General features: G+C 34.2%; 1 protein-coding gene across 4 annotated transcripts in view; it reads left to right on the top strand.

Annotated features, from left to right (window-relative positions):
* Positions 1-20,522, top strand: part of LOC127474395 (dystrophin-like) — a 589,003-nt gene that overhangs the window by 332,581 nt on the left and 235,900 nt on the right. For all 4 annotated transcript variants that reach the window (XM_051795060.1, XM_051795058.1, XM_051795057.1 and 1 more), the window contains exon 13: positions 18,001-18,190. In XM_051795060.1, coding sequence (XP_051651020.1) covers positions 18,001-18,190 — 190 coding nt within the window. The remainder of the gene's footprint in view (positions 1-18,000; positions 18,191-20,522) is intronic.

Raw genomic sequence — 20,522 nt, forward strand, 5'->3', positions numbered from 1 at the left:
AAGCAGTAGCCAGGCCTTTTGCTCATACAGTGGCTCCTGAGTGAGGTCTTGAAAGAGAATCATAGATTCCTGGAGGGATTGAAAAGCTGTGTAGATGTGAGACTTAGTGCCATTTAGAGGTGGTTTAGAGGTGGGTTTGAGAGCACTGGGTTTCTGATTGGACTCAATTATCTCAGATTCTTTTGTTAAACAGCCCTGTGGAAAGAGATGATGGAGTCCATGGTACTTTGGATAACTTAAAATACCAATTTGTTCTGGTTTCTGGGGATGTTTTTCAGTTTGGTTTTCTAGCCCTCCTTCTATGCTTCAGCTTTCAGGTTATTGCATAGAGAAAAAAAAAGTGTTTTTATGGTTTGGGGGATCTTTTGAACTGTAAGAGAATATTTACAGAGTAGAAAGTAATTCTACTGACATGTGAATTGTTTAGTCACAGTCTCCAAGAAAGACTAGTTTTCCACTGAGATACGTATGCAATAATTTCAGATATATCCGTGTATGTTACTTTCATTTAGATCATGAATATTGCTGTAATGACTTGGTGACTTCACAGTGATTTAGAAATACATTTCAAATAATATTCTTTACCATTTTTCCAGTATTTTAGAAGCAGTTTTATCACTGTTTATGTATGTCTTAAGTGCCAAGAGGAAATACTCAGCTAATGATTTTGCTTTCTTCTCTCTATATCGATAATTTGAATAGCCTATTTAATTTGAGAATATTTTCTTTTAAAAAGAAAAACTTGCTGACATTGTTTTGAACTGGTTTTCCTTTAATCTGTCAGAATTGTTTGTCAGTGTAATATCAGAATTTTATGTCAGTATAAGAAAATTTGAAACTTCCTTTTCCATGAACCAAGTTATTAAAACAACAGGCAGGCAAGCAACAGTAAAATTCCACTTTGCCTGTTGGTAGTAGTTGCCAAAGCAAGTACTTCAGTCATTAAGGCAACATCTGCTACCTTGTGTTTTGTTTTGCTTAAGTAGATTTGCAGCTGATTGCTGTGTGTTTACCCTTTGCCTTACTATTGTGTTTTATAACATTGAACTATAATGATTACCATTCTCTAGCTCCTTCAATAGCCAAGTTGGTAAATGCTTGATGGTTGCTTCACCTTTTTTCACTTGCCACTTTTTAATTTTTACCTTTGTTGTTGATATTGCGAGGATACAGTAAAAAAGCATATGAACTAATCAGTTGGGCAAAAACCTGAGTGAGTTCTAAAGAGGCATCTTCCTCTTGTCTTTAGAAGCATTGACTTTCCAAGAAATAACTATATTATTTAAGTTTAGGCAGTTAAAGAGAAAGTGCTTGCATTAACAAAAATAAATCTAACAGACGAACTGAAGAGTTTTCAGGAGGGAAAAAAAAGGCTATGATGGAAGCAACCACTAGAAATTTACTGTATTAAAAATGTTTGTTATGGTAACATTATGATACTACTTCCTTTTGTGGGCACTCATATTTTATGTGAATTATCATATAAAAACATAAACAGTTTCTTAAATTTTCCTTTCCTGGGAATCCAGAAAAGGTGTTAAATATCACTTGCTAAATACTAAGCTAAAAAGGGACTTAGATCTTTCTTACATGGAGTATATATTGTGACAATAATTGCATAACTTATTCTGAGAACTGCTTAAAATTCCAACCCACCCCTGTCTAATAGACATCTTGAAATTTTTGCATCACCTGCCAGTTCCTGTGCTCAAGTTTAATGGAGCTCAGGCCACACAGTAGGTGTTGAGAGTTTTCACTGCTCAGGATGCTTTTTTTGGGCTCCTGAGACAAGACAGAGGACACACATCAATCAAAACATAAAAAGTGACTTCCTTTTCTACATTAAAGGATATGGACAGTGAAGAATCAATATATAATTACTTTTATGTTGTTACTAGTTTAAGTTGTATGGAGTTTGACAGGGAGTGGCAGGAGGTAGAGAGGGGTAGCTGTGTTTATAAACCTCTTTGAAAGACCTGAGATACCAACTCCCATATTTTATTATGAATGTTGTTAATTCTCCAATGCAGCAGTTTTATAAACACCTTGATTTTGCATGTCAGCTAGACAGTATGAAATGCAAATGGCCAAAAATTAAGGACATAAGTACAAAAGTATGATGCATATGTTTCCTATGTAAATGCATAATATAACAGTAATTATAAGTGTGAAAAAGGTCATAACCTAGATTTGGTCTTTGAGCAACAAAGTATTCCTTATCAGTGGTTGCTTGCTATAAAAATACAATTTTTAAAATGTAAACTTTATCTGTACATGAAGTTTGTAGATATAATTTTATTAACTACACAGAAAGAGCTTGATCATTCTGCTGGAGACAGATTTTCTTAATACTCTGTAACTGTCCTAATAGTGCTTTACTCTATGTTGCTTGTGGTAGTAGTCACATTTGCTTTACAGTTGAATTACATTCTAGGGGAGAAGAGCTGCATCTACACATCAGCAACAGCCAGAAGTGTGAATTGTGTTGAGTTATACTGAAGATTCATAGTTGGTTTCAGTATCTAGACTGTATGTAGGAACCATCTCACAAGAGCTTGTGTATTCATTAGGCTTGGAATGCTCAGATCAAGCAGCAAAAGATTCACATTCTCAAGCAAACACATCCTTTTCCTTTCCATTCTTAAGTTGTTTAGAAGCTTGGTTGTCATTCCTACAATCACTATAGATCCATGAGTATGAACAGCTATTATAATTTTTTGTGCAGGCACACTTTTGTTGAGCACAGTGAAACAACTAAATTGAAAATGTGAGTGGCCATGGGAACCTTGTTTACATGGGAAGTTTGTTTACACATCTGTGCCTGCAGTCCTTGTCCTGGCTGTAGAGCTGCCTTTGTGTGGGTGTGAGCAAGAAATCCGTGCAAATGTACGACTTCAGATGAACATGACAAATGTCATTTTCTGATGTAAATTTGTTTTCTCCTAAAAAATAGTATGATAATTTGCATTCTTATCATCATGTTGTGATGATTTATTGGTTTTTTGAAATAATTTTGCCAGGCTCAAGAAAGCAAACGTGTATAGAGAGACTGCTTCTTTACAACCAGTATGTCATGCTGAAGCTTGTTATTTACACCGGTTTAGTAATGGATACTAATTTAAAATTGCAAAGACTGCTAGAAAACTTCGTAATTGTAGGGTAATTCTTTTGTTTTGTGAGAGATGCTCGTAATACATTTATCTTTGTTGTCCCTCCTATTTAAAAAAGTAAATTTTCAGTCTAGATGATTGTCAGATGCTGTCTTTGAGAACTAGACTTGGTTTTAATTCTTTAAAGACTTAAACACTTTTACTTAATCACTGAAACTATTTACATCAATGAAAGTGAGTCTCTACAGTCTCAGGTATCATAGCTGAGACTACATCAAGGACCTAATAACTTTAAACATCAGCACAGTTTTTTCTGAAGGACTAATGCATCTCTATTGACTATTGCTTTGAACAGAAGAGACAAAGTTTTCAAAAAAGAACATTTAATCTGGAAGTCTTCTGGAAAGTCTGAATTTTATATGGGATTCTCATGTCTTTCTTGTTAGACAAAAGGGCACAAGAACCTTTTAATTTTCATGAAACTAATTTGTCAGTACAGTACTTCGTAATTTTCAGAAACTACTCTCCAGCAGTTAGTAATATTAGCAAACTCTAAAGAAAAATTCTTTATTAAACCTTTTTTGTTTAAAATTACAGATATCTTTGAAGGTACCTAAGAGTTGTTTTCAGATAAACGATTAAAGTATTTCTTGTTTTCTTTGTTCTATTCTGTTACCTTTATTTTAAATAAAATATTGCACCCTCAAAAAAGGACTATAAGAAGGGAGGGAATGACAAGGTTTCAGTGCTCTGAGTTTAATTTGATATATTTTTCTGTTTATGTTTTACTTGCATCATCCCTTAATATATCCATTTTTAAAAGTATACATAAAAAGCCATTTGGTGCACAGGGGTTATTTTATAATGATAGATAAAAGAGAGGTTACCTATTTGAAAGACATTTTACTAACCGCCTACACTCTCAAACAACTATTTAGGTACAAAATATAATCTCAAGTTTATCAGCAATGACATCAGTTTACATTGCTTTGCAATTTTTTCTTCCTAATGTCCCAAAGAATGATGAAATTTCATCCACATATAGGAAAAAAATTATAATAAGATGTAAATAAAACCACCAGTGAAGCTCCTGTAATCAGGAGATCTGGAAAGCCATCTTACCTGCTTATATTCTAGTTTTATCTTAATTCTCCACTCAGCTGACCATACTTCTACAGTACTGACATAAGTATGTGGATCCAAGATGAGAATTTAATTGATGGTAGCAAGTGTTTGTGGTTTACTTTGTGAGAGGATAGTCTTGAATATCTGATACTTTCAAAATGCTAGTAGGAAGCACTGAAAAAGCAATCTTACCCAGAATACTCTCTGATTCATCATTTCCTTTTTTGTGAACAAATTCCTGTGATTTTTGAGAAACTCTCTTAGGACTAAAAACAAAGGAAAGAGTTCTTGAATTATTTCAGGAGAGGGTAATGGCAGTAATACAGTACTTGATGAAAAGGATCTATGGATCCTTGTGACTTCAGGGACATGTTGTTAACACCAGTCTGGACAACCTAAATTTTCTCATATCACTTGAATATAAAGTCTGTTCCCACAGACAGACAGAAATGACCTCAAGGAGAAGAGTGTTGTTGTTTTTAAATTAATTGTTCAACTTGTCTGTCCCACAGAGAATTTGCTCAGGTCTCTAGGCACCATGAATTCAACTCATGGAGAGTTTGGTGGTTTGGGGTTTTAAATGTCATCTAATCTTAAAGATTTAATTATAGACAATTAAAAAAGAGGATAAGGATGGCATTTTGCAAAGAGACCTTCAACTTCCAATACTGAGAGCATGTGAGCAATAAAAACTAAGCAGGAAAAGTGAAAGTAGAATGTTTAGAAGCACATTCCTTACTACTCAGACACTTACTATTTCCATTATTTTTTCTCTTGGTTTATATTTTGCTCTTGGCTAAGAATCCTACTGCTTTTTTAATATTTGCTGTGTGTTTAATGCTGTTTATTCGTTTCTGGAGAAAATGAGAACAGTACTCATGTTGTAGTGAAATCCGACTGGACAAAATCACTAAATAGTTTATGGCACAGAGTTCTAAAGGGAGAGCAGTTTTGTGAACAAACTTGGAATCATAGCTGGAGCTTAATGTGAGCATTTCAAAGAAAAACTCCATTTGAGAAATATTGCTCTTTTGGATCCACTGGAGATGCAGGAGGAGCAAGGTACTAAGGCAGACTAAGTCCAATTTTGTGACAGAAAGAACAGAAATGTCAATTTTTGTTCCTACTCCATTAGAAGATTAAGACAAATGTTTTGTTCTTTTTCTTAAAGGTGTGATTTTCTTAAGTAATTAGGAAGTTTTAGTCTCTATTTGAACAAGAACAGAAGGTCTCTATTTGAACAGGAACTCTGTGCCCTGAAAGTCCTACCTTAAATATATTTCCAATTAACCTGCATATAAATTAACAAACTATAGCAAACTGATTATTGCTGTCATCCAAAGCTCATAGAACAAATGAATGTCTTTCCCCTCAGTAGACTTCTTATCAGGCTTCATGTCCTTTAAAACAAACTGAAGAGAAATTAATAAAGCTGATGGACCTGCAGAGTGCCAGCAAAAAGAGATATGACCTTAGTTGTCATCTTTTGTTTGCATTGTTATTCTTGTGATAGCCTTGTTTTGTTTTCCCTGGTGTTTTCCCTGGATTTTTGTATAGCTTTTGCTCAGCTGCTGTTCAGGCAGTCTAAGCTTCCTCCTCAATGGCTTGTCAGTTGCGTTTGAGACTGAGGATAATTCTGTCTGCCTATTAAATGTTGAGTCTCTCTTTGGAAGTTAACACCAAATGTGTTGATTTGACAACAGTGGTGCTTGCCTGTTGTTGTGTGACTGTGTTTTAACTATGACCAAAATTTCAATAGCGTGTTTTTATATAAACTCACAAAGAATTGGACAAATGACATCAATTCCTGATGAGAGACCTGGGGAAGTGGTAATCCAGAGAGCAGACTGGAAAGTAGTAGAATTGGCAACATCCTAAAATAGGGATGGTGAGAAATCACTGCAGAGAGATGAGGTTCAACTACTAAATCTTGAAGACAGAGCTTTTATGCCGTATTTGATACAGATGAATCAAAAGAGAATAGTAAGTAAGCAAGGAATCTGTGAAAAAGATAAGATTGGTCTGTTCATACTGTGTTTATCATCCAGTATCAATCACATCTTGACCTACACCCCAAATTTAACTGACCTATGATATGTTCCCTGACAAATTTGAAAAATGTAGAGCTCTTCCCCAGCTAGTAAGCATTACATCTCTTGCAAACTATAAAAAAATACTATCTCCTGCAAATGATAAGAAATAATAGCTCTTGGAACTATCACTCTAGCTGCCATGTCTGCAGTTTCTTCCTTTGTACAAGATATGTAATCAGTTATATATCTAATACATATCTGCTTAAGCACAGTAGTGCCTTGTGGCAAGGTCCACTTTTTTGTGAATAAAGAAAGGAAAAATGTATTATTTTTATCTGTTAACATGTGTTGCATATTTCTGAGATTCCATTTGATTACTTGACACAGGATATGGTAAAAACAAAGTTTTTTGAAGTACCTAGAGGGTCAAGCTTGAAACACCCATTTCCCACTTTCTGCATTTTATCTTAGTATTATTACATGATTTCTATTTTCCTTGTTTTCTTTTTATTGTTTTTTTTTCCCATTACTTATATGATTTCTTACTTTTTTATTAATGTCGAGTTAGATTTGAGTCTAATTTAGCGTTATTGGGGGTTTTTTTAATCTAAATTGGATTGGCTTTTTCTGTACCCCACAACATGACTTTTATATGCTGATTTTAGTTATTTTTTTTTTTTATTTCAAAATCTGAAAGACACGCTGTTTATTATCAGTAATGGTAAACAGTTCAGACATTTCCATAAGTTCTCAGTGCTTGGAGCATGTCTGAAGTTGATGCTTCAGTTATGTTAATTAGTTGCTAATGGTGTCTGTTGATGAACCCTGTGCCTTTACTGTTTCCAAGACAGTAGATTTATTTTTGAGGTAGTTGACTGGTAAGTCAGTGTGGTTTTACTCCAAGGGATGGGAGGCAGTTCTCCTAGGGCTTGTCTTCTCTCTTTGTTCCTGTGGAACACTATCAGAATATACTTGTCAAATAAGATGCCACTAAGAAACCATAGTTCAGATCTGCCTTTGGTGACACCCTTCCTTTTTATACTGTGCTGACCCCTTGGAGCTGTGGACATTTGTCACTGTTAGTTCTTTCATGTTGGGAAAAATAAGAGTAGAAGCATAGAAAGTATTTATTAAATTTTGCTTTAGCTAAATTTGCTTTCACATCATGATATTACTCTCCTTTCTTCTTGGCTGGGACAAGATACCCAAGCCAGCCTCAGGAGAGTGAGTTAAAGATACACGTAAATATTTATTCGTTTCTTTTTATTACTAGTAATCTTTCAGACACTAGTATGTATTGGCACTTTCATTAAGGTGGTGGGCTTTGTTTAAAATACTAAATGTCTTCAAGGCTACAGCTAGTTCAGAACCCAGCAGTGTATACTGAGTTTAGATACTTCTTGTAGTGTCCGGTATTTTGAACACATCTGTTGAATATTTCTTCTATCAAGTTCCTGATGATTTTTCCATCTGGAATTATTCAGGGTCCTTCTGGGTTTGACTAATCTAAATAAATTTGCCATTCTGTTCTTCGCACCCTTTTCCCGATGTTAATTAATGCACTTAATAACACCTACTACTGCACCCCTGGAACAGGCTCCTAATGCTCAAGGTTGAAAATCATTTGCGTTGACTACATATTATGCTCTTAATCTCAGTTTTGTTCTATTCAACTTTGCACCCCTTTCATGCTTCCTAAATAGCTCCTTGTATGAGGGCTTAACTTGTGGATAGTAAATAGATAATGTTGCTTTATTTTTAGTTTTCATCTTTAGTTTCAATAAATTCTAAGAAAAATTTGGCAATTTTTTTTTTTTTTTTTTGCAAAGACACAGATTTTTACTAGTCCATAATACATTCATTAAAGAACTATAGAATGATACAGATGAAAGCAGAGTACCCATCCTCACTCCTAGACTTAGTGTTTTGGTATATTTGTGTCTCTCTCCACTCTGTGAAATTTTCCAGAATTGTTGCTGAAGGGTTATGATTTCTTATGCTAAGAATTTTTGTCTCTGAAACTCACCCAAAAAAGAGTTGAGGTAGAACTATCACAGAACATCCTATTCCCTTTGAAGTCAGTTGAAGGTTAGTCATTCACTTCACTGGTTAGGATTTTCTCTGTAAGTCTTTTGTATCAAACACATACTGAAATTCTGTTGAACTGAGTGTGAGTTGAACAGCATCTGAATTTTCTGAATTGGGCTCTAGTACTTTCATTATTTATTTATTTATTTATATTTACATGATCCTGAGGAGCAGAGGAACAGAACTAGAGCTGTCGTTTCTTCCCAGTGTTGTTGAAACTGTGTAATAATAAATTATTAGTATTTCTCTGTATTATTTCTGGTTGTAGTTCCTGTTGTTTTACAATCTTCCTGCAGTAGAACTATTATAATCACATTATCTCATTATAATGGAGAACTTATTCTATATTTCAATTTTCTGTAGGAGTTTGAAACCTCTTGAATACTGTAGAATAACTATATGGAGTGGTTCTTTATAACTAATATGATTATATTGGATTATATTGATGGAAGAAACAGTAGACAGGTTGACTTCTTTCATTCTCACTCAGATGCTAACCAGTTTTTGCTGCTTCTGATCTGAATATTACAGAGCTGGTATTTTTTTTTGTTAGCATTTTATGCTTCTTAAAATATACTGACATATTAGAAGAGATGTTTTAAAACATATTGAGTCAACCTGATCTGTCAGCATCTTTGTGTAATGTAACTACACATTGAGGCCCGTGTTTTAGAGGGGAAAAAATGTGTTTATTTAGTGTTACTCTCACTTAACTTAAGATGATGTATGGTACAATAAGAACTGTAAGTGCTGCCAGAGAAGTTTTCCAGCCTGGGAACTGAGGCTTCTCTCTCTTACATGGTAGCAAATCACTGTTCTGCTACACCACTGAGCTCAGTCCTCAGAGGCTGACTCTTTAAATGAAAACTGCACTAACAGTTTAATAGTATCCTTTGTGAGTCCTAATTGATTTCATGTAATGCCATCAGTGCATTTCACAGTCTTATTAAATCTAGTTGTTTCTACAGTAAGTAAGGCTAAGGAAACAAGTGCTTTTAGAATATAATTATTTTCACAATCAGTTTTAATTATACTTCACTGTCTTAGAAAGCAAAGATTTTATCTTACTAAATTGTATTTGAGTAATTAATATGCTGTTTATTAGATGGCACTGTTGACTGCCTTGGAATCTCAACAGAATTAAATGTTTTGGAATGCAAGGAAAAACTTAATTCTACACATTATGGACCATGAAGCATGAAGAAGATTTAAACAGAACAATAATCTTTTTGCTTCTTTTGGTATAATAAGAGACAAGTTTTGTCTGTTTGGTTTTAGTATTGATTTTACTATTTCTTCTTTTTCTGAGTTCTCTCTTGAATGGGAATATCAGAATAACTAAGTGTTATTTTCCCGTGTTTTGCTGGGGCATTACTTGAATGATACGAGGATAAGACTGGAATCTGTTCCGTGAGTTCAGAGAACTGGGGGGAGGGTGGTGGTGGGGTTTGCAGGGTTGTTTGTTCTGGTTTGGGTTTTTTTTACTTTGGAATTTTTTTCTGTTTACTTATTTTGTGTTTTAAGACTGCTTTTAAACTGTCAGTAAGGACTGCTTAGAAAATCCTTTTGAGTGAGTTCATCAAAATATTATTCTGTATCTACAAGTAATTTTTAGTGATATTTCATATGTCTGTGATTGTATACTTCATATGTCTGTGATTCCCTTTTCTTTAACCTGATAACTCTTAAGATTTACTCTCTGAAAAGCCATTGCTTCTAATGAAAATTTATCAGGAGATTAGAAATCAAAAATACACATAAACTGTTTTCAATGGTATAAAAAACTATCTGTAATTAATTTTAATTACAAAGGAATATGCTGAGTTTCATTAATGATTTTTCTGTAGCTTGCCATATAAGTGTGATAATCTATGGTTATGATGAACATCAAGAAAATATACACTTATGTTTTTAGATATTCTTGACCTATAGCGAGGCATAAGCATGGAAAAAGAGACAAGAACAATGGGTGCAAGAAAAGCCTGTTAGGAAAAATTCCTTCTAACTCTCCCTCTGTTTGTCATCCCTTAAAGAAGCATTTTGGGAATGTGGGATCCCATAAGTGAACAGAGCATAAGAGAGACAGAAATTATTTTTTAAAAAAGGTGGCTGAGAAATTTTCCTTGGGATAACACAGATCCCCTGTTCTCATGTTGGCAGGTGCTTACTTAAAAAGAAGTTGTTTAAAGGTCCAGAAATCCATATATGTGATTTGTGCCCTAGAGGCTGATATATCCTCTGCTTTTAGAAATCCTTCTCAGTCTGAAAAACAATTGTGTAGAAGAGATGGGGTGTTAATATCCCAGGTTGATCTGAAACTTCATGGATAAACACAGGTTGGGGTTTTTTCTATTTTTGCCATTAAATATCAATGGTGCTTTAATAAAGAAATATAAGGGACAAACAATCTAAATTCAAAAATACATTTTCAAATTGATATACTATCTTTAGTGACAGAGAGAGAAGTTCAGACCAAATGGGGGGGTGGGTTGATGAATTTTTTTATTTTCATGCAGGTCCTGGCTATTTCATGAAGGTTTATGACAGGTATAAGACTAGAAACAAGCCAACCAATGAGAAAGAAAATATTTTCTCTCTCTTGCTGCATCCATTTTCCAAAGTAGCTAAACACCAGAAATGGTTTTTAATACAACATGTTTTCTGGTTTTACAGAGTTTTACAATAGGAAAACGATTCAGGAAAAAAAATGCATCTCTCTGAAGTATTTTCCCCTGTGTCTCAAGAGATTTGTAAGGACAAACTTCATGGGCTTATTACTAAGATCACATGTTCGAATTTTAGTGTCTGAAGAGACTGTCATCAGTTAGGAAACTCTGTGTGATTATCAGGAAAAGAACATTCCTTTGTCCATATAAAAACAGTCTTGAGTTCCAATTGGAACATGGGGACATTGAGGGGTTTTTTCTTCCTTCCTGCAGAAGGTAAGAGAATCTGCAGAGACCTACTTTTGTGTGTTTATTTTGGAGCAACTGTTGCACTTAGTCTCTCTGTGTGCACAATTACATCTGGAATTCAAAATTATTTCATTGGTTATTTGTTCATTATAAATATGGATAATGCAGACAATGCAGAGATGACCTTCAGGTTATCTGAAAACATCGATAGTCAGCTGTCAGCCAGTAGATTATATTGTTGAGAAATAAATGTAAGGCAGAGAGAAGTACTGCATTGTTGTGGTTTAACCCCAGCCATCATTAAGGACGATGCAGCTACTCGCACACTCCACCCAAACTGGGAGAGGAATCAGAAAGAAAAGGTAAACCTTCTGTGTTGAGATAAGAACAAATTAATAATTTAAACTAAATATAATAATAATAATAATAATAATAATAATAATAATAATCTATTATTAATAATAATAATAATTTTAATTAAAAGGAGAGGGAGAAAGTAGCAGAACCCAAGAGAAACAAGTGATACATAATACTCACTACCCACTGACTGATATCCAGCCAGTCCCCCAGCAAACTCCTCTCAGTTTGTTCTCACAGATGTTCTGTGGTATGGAATGTCCCTTTGTCCAGTTCAGGTCACCTGTCCTGGCTGTGTTCCCTCCCAGCTTTTTGTGCACCTACTCACTGACAGAGCATGAGACCCTGTGAAGTCCTTGACTTAGGGTACACTGCATCAGCCAAAACATCAGTGTGTTATCAACATTATTCTCATCTCTCTAATCCAAAACACAGCATTGTACTGGGTACTGAGAAGAAAATTAACTCTACCTCAGTTGAAAGCAGGACATGCACATACAAAAAGATTTAAGTCACTGGTAGGAATCCTGTTTATACGCCTGAACCAACAGGGCAATACCTGTATGTCCTCACTGAGCTCCATAAAAGGCATTCTTGCTTTTTTATTTAAAGACCTTTCCATGTGTGAAATGAAATCTTTCCTTCTTTAAGTTCTCCACACAGCTGTCTTTAGGAAGGTACTAATGGTGATAAAGATCAGGCAAAGAGTTCTAGAAAGTTACTGTTGCCTTTTTGGAGGTAGCTTTTTCATCAGGTTTGTCACTTAGTCCTTACCGTAAGGGACTGAAGCACAAAATGACTTTAAAAAAAAACCCTGAAAGTTTGTCTTTAGAGTACAAAATTCTGTACCACCACACCAAAACTTTACTGGTTCCTCAATCAGAATAATGGGAGCCTAAAGGCCTGTGGATGTATGTCAGCTAAATCTGAATGCTGATCTGGAGCGGTTGGGATGCTGATATTGTAGCTCTGAGTTTAGTTGCACTTTGAGCCTTTCTGCCTGTTTGCAACATAGAAGTCGTTTCAGAGATAGAGTTGCACAAGGATGGGCAATCTCCAGTTCTGGAGAATCAACTTGGATAAGAACACTTTACAATAAGCCAGACAAAATAATGATAGTGGCATGTAAGCATGTATATATAAAGATCACACAGAAAGTTTAGAACCACATATATATGCCAGTGTCTACAGCAGACAAAAGCCAGTAACTTCTGTTTGAATGGTAACTAAAAGGCACATTTATATAAAAGTGTTACTGGAAAAATATTGTGTGTCCCTTACTGCAGTTTCAAGATAGTTGAGATCCAGAAAACCAAATGAAAGCAGTACTTAAAATGCTATCTCAACATAGTTTTCCCCACTGAATGTTGTATCAGCCATTCCAGAGTTAATCTGCATATTAATCACTTACTGGCAGGCATTAATAACTTTTAACTGGCAGTATAGAATATAGTCCCTAGATTCTGGAAGAAAATTCTTCTAAGCAGCATTCCCCAAACTATTGAATATGATTTATTTTGAATTTGCATTTCAAAATTATATCAATAATAGTTACTTTAGGAAATTCATGTTTAAGAATTTCATTTACTTTCATATCTGTGACATCTCTTTTTGTTGGCACTTTATCTGAGGTTAGATTATTCTGCCTCTTTGATAGGTTCTTTATCAGTCAAAGTTAAAGCAGCTGAAGAAGGGTTACCAGTAAGAGCTTAAACTTATGCAGTAGTAAAAATTAAATGTTCCAATAAAGCTTTGCAATTGTTCCTTTGTCATACTGGTAGAAGGGATATAAACCTCATGAAAAAGTGCAAACTGCTTCCAGCATTAGCAGGAAGGTGCATGTAGTTCAAATTCTCTGTGATAGTTGGCTCCAGAAAAGAAATTCAGGTACCTTTTTTTTTTTTTTTATTGTGTTGAATTGTAATGTCAGCAAAGAGAAAATACACTTATAGAGTTATAGAGAGAGAACCACAGGAACTATAGAAGTAAAACCATTTACTGATACTTTCCAGTAGTCCAGGATATTTTATTTTACATCTCAGTGTGATAACTTTAGATCACTACAGTTTGCAGATGGAAGTGTGATTTACTGATCTATTGAACACTGAATGATACAGAGTTTCTTCACTTTTATTGCTCTTAAAGAAATACCTGGGGAACAGAAATTTGTTAGTTTGTGCTCTGCAGTTACTGTATGTCCTGTTTTCTGGGCATCTCAAAGCATTATCACTGACTCTTGTAGTGTAGCTTGTAATGTGAATAAGCATTGCAATTTCAAATAGACAAACACATACTTATAAAATGTGAATGATTAATTCCAAATTATGTAGCAAATACTAGAGCTGAAGAAAAATCTGATATTCACACTCATGGAGCCTCTTCAAGCACTGTATTCCTTGTGTTGCGTGGGATTGGGTAGTGTAGAATGAAGTACTCTGGAGATTTGTTTAATCACAGAATCACTGAATATTCTGAGTTGGAAGGGACCCACAAGAATCATCAAGTCCAACTCTCAATGACACCATCGTTCCCAAAGCTCAGCACTTTTGATTCTTGTTAGATTCTGGAACAAGATGTTCAGTGGTATAGATGTTGGTTTTGTTGTGTATATATTTTTTTCTATGTATGTCATGGTACAAATTCTGATTTTAAGTTAATAATACAATACCTTGATTATGAACTTGAAGATCCCACAGATTTCAGATAACTTCGTTTTCCCCTGCTTATTTTCTCAAACATTTTTATAGAGCTACATTTAAAAAATATTAGCTTTAAAGGTTCTCAGCACAACTGCAATGTCCTGTAGCAGAGGCTGGTAGCTTTCTTTTTTTGTGGATTTTTTTTAAAACCCTTAAAAACTTCTTCCTTGCAGTATAAATTTTCACACTTAGACACAGTGCTTGTCTCACTTCATCTGACATGCCACTGTTTTCCCTTAACTTGAAGCTTTGAGCTGATGCATTCTTAAAACAGTACCACAATTTCTGTTCTGCCACAAAGCTCATATGACAACTAGAGTTGCTCAGTCCAACTGATCCCAACAGTTCTTAATAATCAAATTTACAGGGAAGATTGGTGACCAGCTTACCTACTTTTAGACACATAAAATTTAGGCTTGTGTAAAATTAAAATTGTCTAAGCTTTAGATGATTTAATGTTGTAGTCAAGAGAAAAAAAATTTACTATGACCTTGATCTGGTACAACAGATGTGTACAGAAAATAGAGGAGAAATTAAATTCCAGCAATGTTAGTCTCCATGTTTTGCTTGACTTCTTGGTGCCTAGATGAAACTAAGATGAATGCCACCTTTAGTGTTTCTCCCCTGAATAAGAAGCTTTTGGTTATACACTATGTTTATTTTTATGTCATAGTAGAACAGATACAAACTGTTTTTTCTTATTATCTTAAAGTATATTAGGAGTACTTTGTAGTGTTTCTGCTGTGCAGTTTTCCATTTACACAAAAATATATTTCTGCTTACTTCATGTTATTTTCTTACAGCTTGCACTCACCATAGAATTAAACATATTTGGATGATACAGACTAAAGAGGAAGAATCTTTATTTTAGTTTTTTTGCAATAATTTCTTAGTCAATATACATATTTTTATCTCCCCTATAATTTTGTGCAATTTATCTTATCATGTACTGGATTTGATACTCAGTTTTAGTCTTTATGTTTAGACCTTCTTTTCTCTATTCTAACCTCATAATTTTGAAGTAGGTAAAAAGCCAAGTAGAGTCAAGATTATTGATACACTGCAGAGCTGTCAATGTAGCTGAGTGTTTATTGCATGTCAGCTAAACCAAAATTTAAAATGCAAAGTACTAAATGTTTTCTGGTAGGTGTGTTAGTATGCCCATAGATAAGAAACACGTTTCTGTAAACTAAAAGAATTATGTGTCATGAGATTTCTGTGCATCATAGAAGTGCCAGAAGATTCTTCATAGTGAAAACTTCATTCTTTACCCAGATCAATAAAAAGCTATATTTTTTCATGAAGTCTTAGAGTTTCTCTGTAACATAAATTCTGATTTTGAGTAAACAACAGCTCTCCCTTTGAGTATCTTTTCCATATCTGTGCTTCTGTTGTTCTTTGTTTTTAAAGTGTCACCATGTATTTGCAGAATGCTATTATTAGACCATTGCTGTATATTTATAGGAATTCAGGTGTACAGGAGTTAAAAATGTGCCTTTAATGTTATGAAGAAACTGCAGTAAGAAAAAGTGTTATCCCTGATTCTGCAAAGGCACTGATATTAATTATCATATTGCACACTGTAAATTGAATTAAAATAATGCTACAAAGCATATCTTATAATAGAATTGTGCTCTGAAGAACTGGATAAAGTATATTTAGTTTTTGCAAATTTGTTCCATTTCCCAGTTGTATTGAATAACTGTGATGCTATTTTTGAGCTAAAAATGGTAAATAGGTCAATATATTATTTTCCAGGTAAAAAGTTTCTTACTGTCTTTTTTCTAAGTTTATATTGATTTAATGTACAATAATAGCTTATTTAGATGTAATTTCTATGTAATTATTCTTTAGTTTAACAAAAGAACAACAAATTCTTTCATTGCAATTGTTTTAAATTTGAAGAGTGGCCTAACCACAAGACATGTTTACGTCGAGGTAGAATAAAGCCAGGAAGGAGTTCATGTTCACTATTCTGAAACGAAGTGTCTCCTACTGACATCCCCCTGGAGACACATTCTAAAACAGCCTAAGCAGTGCCATGATGTGGAGAGTTCTTGTAGATGGCAACAGGTGCAACTGAGATGAAAATCCAGTCCATTTTTAAGCTTTAAAAAAATTGGTGGATGACTTTGTGCTGGGGTTTATCAATAGCTTTCTCATTTTTTGAATGAAAAATTAATTCCTTTTCTAACCAAATGGTTGGGAAAGGCAAATAAGGTGCTAAAGGATTAAAAATATGGTAGAAATATGTAGCTATTGTGGCATTTGACTCTCAGGGAGGATTTTTTTTTCTTTTCTGAAATGGTTGTCCTGCCTATACTCTGACTGAATTTTTCTTACTATCCTCTGCTGCAATTCTCTTATACACTTGTCGAAAAACATGTTAAGTCAGTGCCACTTGGCCAAAATTTGTGGTGGTGTTTGTATTTTTTTCTTTTCTCACTTCAACCAGTGTACTGTGTTTTAGGGTGATATCATTACTTATCAAGATTACAGCCTCTTCACGACAGGAAACAGGATTTGAAAGAGAGATTAGCACTTAGAAATTTCATGACCTCCTCTGATAAATTACAACTCAAGAAATTATATCTGCTAAAATCTAGTATCTTAGTCTCTACCTAAATAACTATAAAACTGGACAGGAAATCTATCAAGATATATGCAGACAACCACAGATTTGTAGACTTAACATAGGTGTGTGCATCAAATAGCATTCATTCCACTTGAAGTAGTATAAGTTACCAAATGACTTTACTATATATTTTCAGAGCTTAAAAAATTATTCAGTTATAATGTTGTTGTTAAACAAATATGCATGTAATACAATAGCTCAGTAGCCTTGGCAGACTGATGTTAATGAACAGTATGTCATACTTAACTGATCTTGTTTCTAAATCCATATTGTGCTCAGTTCAATGCAAAAAGTCAGTGAGTACATGTGACACCTACATTGCACAGGAATGCTGATAGAACACAGATTTGCTTTAATGTTTTTTCAACACTAGAATTGCTGAAGTCTTTTGGGTTCTTCCTTAATCCATGAGTTAGATCTTCCCCAAAGATAAGATAAATTTGGTCTTTAAAAATTGTATTTTATCATGTAACTGATAAATTTGATTGTAATTTTTCACATTTATATTTAAAAAAAAAGAAAGAAGAAAGAGAAACCACAAATCCCTCCAGAAATGTCAGTGTTATTAGGGTTTAAGGTGTTGAACATAGTCACCAAAGGTTTCAGGTCATAAAAACTAATCATTAAATTTATTGTACCATGCAGCAGCCAGAAACTGTTTCATTTATGAAAGTGAACATGATTTTCCATGTTAATGACAAATTAGAAAATAATCTTTGATTAAAGGAAATCAGGGAACTACTGCTGATTATTTTTTTTGTTTTCAACTGTGCATGTTTCAGGCATAGTGCTTTGAAAGAAGTTCTTTTACCTAATTTGTTATCAGGCAGATTCCACTTACTACTTCTCAATGGAAAAGGTAAAAAAGGAACCCTACCTGCCAAACATACCATACAAGTTCTGTAGCTGATGTATCTGCAAATTTACTTTTATTGGTATATGAAAAATATTTAGCGTGTCTTTGTTATGTTTTGATTTAATGATTAAGATTTGCTTTCTTCCAAAGAGTGCTGTATTTAACTGTTTGTGCTTGTGCAGGGTTGGTGAGCGTGAAGCAGCACTGGAATCAGCCCTGAGAATGTTGCAGCAATTCTACCTGGATCTCGAAAAGTTTCTTGCTTGGCTTACAGAAGCTGAAACAACTGCAAATGTCCTGCAGGATGCTACACACAAAGAAAAGACACTAGAAGATGCCAAAATGGTTCGGGAGCTCATGAAACAGTGGCAGGTAAGAGGAGCACTTCAGCTTAGAGGCACTTGACAAACGTGAGAGTTTATCAAGCATATCTGATATTTATAGAAGTTATATAATTTGCATCAAGTTTATTCACTGTAGCTTAACTGAATTAGTTTTTCTCCATTACTTTCAAATACATGAGAAATGTTAGTTTGGTAGTCTATTGTCAACATGCTCTGTTGCAGTAATAAAAAGAGATAATGATGCAAATTTTCCTAGTAAATGGTTGGACAGTTTTCATACAGTTATTTTCCTCTGGGGAAAAAAAAATCTTAAAGAGAGAGAATGCTGTATTTAGTGTTCCAGAGAATCTTGAGGAAAAAGAAAATTAAGTAGATGAGATGGTGCTGTTGAACTATGCTGTTATACTTTCATTGTGTTTTCTTCACTACACTTATTGAGAGGAATACAGAAATGTCTACTTGAGGTCTTAAATCTCTTAAATATGAGGTTGATTGGCTGTTTGGAAGCAGGACCCTTTTTTCCAGTATTCATATAATCATAGAATAGTTTAGCTGGAAAAGACCTTTAAGATGATCAAGTCCAACCATTAACCAAGCACTGCCAAGCCCACCACTAAACCATGTCCTCAAGTGCCACATATACTTGTCTTTTAAATACCTCCAGGGATGATGACTCTGCTACTTCCTTGGGCGACCCATTCCAATGCTCGACAACCTTTTTGATGAAGAAATTTCTGGTATTCCTTCATAGTGCATGACTTTCCTGTTGACAGAAAGTTCAAAACTGGAAATTGCAGGCACTGGATCATCTATACCTGAATTTATTTATGAAAAACATACTGTGAAAAGTTTAGTTATAAGTGATTATGTTGAGTAAGTGCATTGGATGGAAATACTTCTTTTGGCACTACTGTATTAATACATGATTTTAACTATTTACTGAACTGGTGCTAGATTCTGTTGCACAATTGTTGCACTGTACAAAAATGAAGTCTGAACCATGCTTTTGATACTGAGCTCTCTTTTTATGCTAATTTGACTTTATAGTAATATACCAAAGCCCCTATGTGTTTCTGAATTTAGTTGCACTATTCTTCTTATATGAATTTTTTCATTTGTGATATAATTTAAATTACATAAGAAAATTATTCAAAAGAAAAAAAGTAAATTTATTCAATAGGTACAGAGTGATTAGCTGTAAAATAAATTAATTTATTATGATGGGTAATATTTACAGTAGTCATAACACAGTGCTCCATATCAGTAGTCTTTATTGTGAAAGCTTTTTGTCCAAACAGGTACAGTTTCCTGATAGGGAAATATTGCCTATCTGTGTTGCTACAAAACTGGATAATGGAGCACGATTTTGTTAATAGAACAATTTTATTATGTCAGCTGCGTGGCCAGGAAAGAGTTTATGGCTTTTCATCTGTTCCTTAGGTATTGCTGCACCAGTTCTTCCGGGCTTCATACTCTGCTTGTAAGAGTTCTCTCTTACAATTCACTTTGATGCATAAGGATGAAAAGCAAGAACATGACATAAGTGTGGAGTTTGCACACAACTTATGCATATAAAAGATTCAAACAAAAAAGAGCTTTAATAATTCACAAAAGTCTCAGAAATATGCATTTATGTACTTTGTGGAAAGGGGTTATTGCTCACTAATCTATACAATCAGCCCCAGTTTGATAAGTCTCTTTTGTTCCTCTCTCTTGTGGGTGAGAAATACACTTACCCTACATAACACATCAGGCAATGACTTGTATTCCAAGAAACTTACTGTTTAAATTGTACATGTATAAAAGCAGACACATTCAAATACATGAACATTCAGTTCATATCCTTAATATATTTTTTAACACCCAGTGTATGTGGGTGCTAGCCACAAGCCTTGTCCCGGCATAAAAAAGATCCTAAATGCTTTCAGCCCAGATTAGAGTTCCAAACCACTTTTCATATGTCATTTTCTTTTTTTCTTAATATCTCATCAGCCAGGCTGAATCCAGATCCTAGAAGGTGGTTTATGATTAGAGATCACTGTCTCATAAATCTTTTGATGGAAACTTTGACTCCCTGGGTTTATAGCATTCATAGAAGTTATGGTCAAATATGACATAAGGACTTAGATCTGCAGTCTCTATGTTGCTCTTTATGAAGTTGCGTAGACTTGGATAATGTGAAAATAGTCATTAGGAGTCCTGAAATGTTAAAATTCTGTTTTGATCTGATATTTTTAGGCACTAAGTATAAAGCAGTGTTTTGATAAATAATTCTCTACAGAAATAATGAAAAACGTAAATTTCTGAATTCACTAGTAGTTTTATATCCTTGTCAGTACAGATGCTTATCTCACCTTTCA

This window comes from Manacus candei, unplaced genomic scaffold, assembly GCF_025592945.1.
Source record: "Manacus candei isolate 608988 ecotype Guabito, Panama unplaced genomic scaffold, ASM2559294v1 h1tg000041l, whole genome shotgun sequence".
In the NCBI taxonomy this organism is placed as follows: Eukaryota; Metazoa; Chordata; class Aves; order Passeriformes; family Pipridae; genus Manacus; species Manacus candei.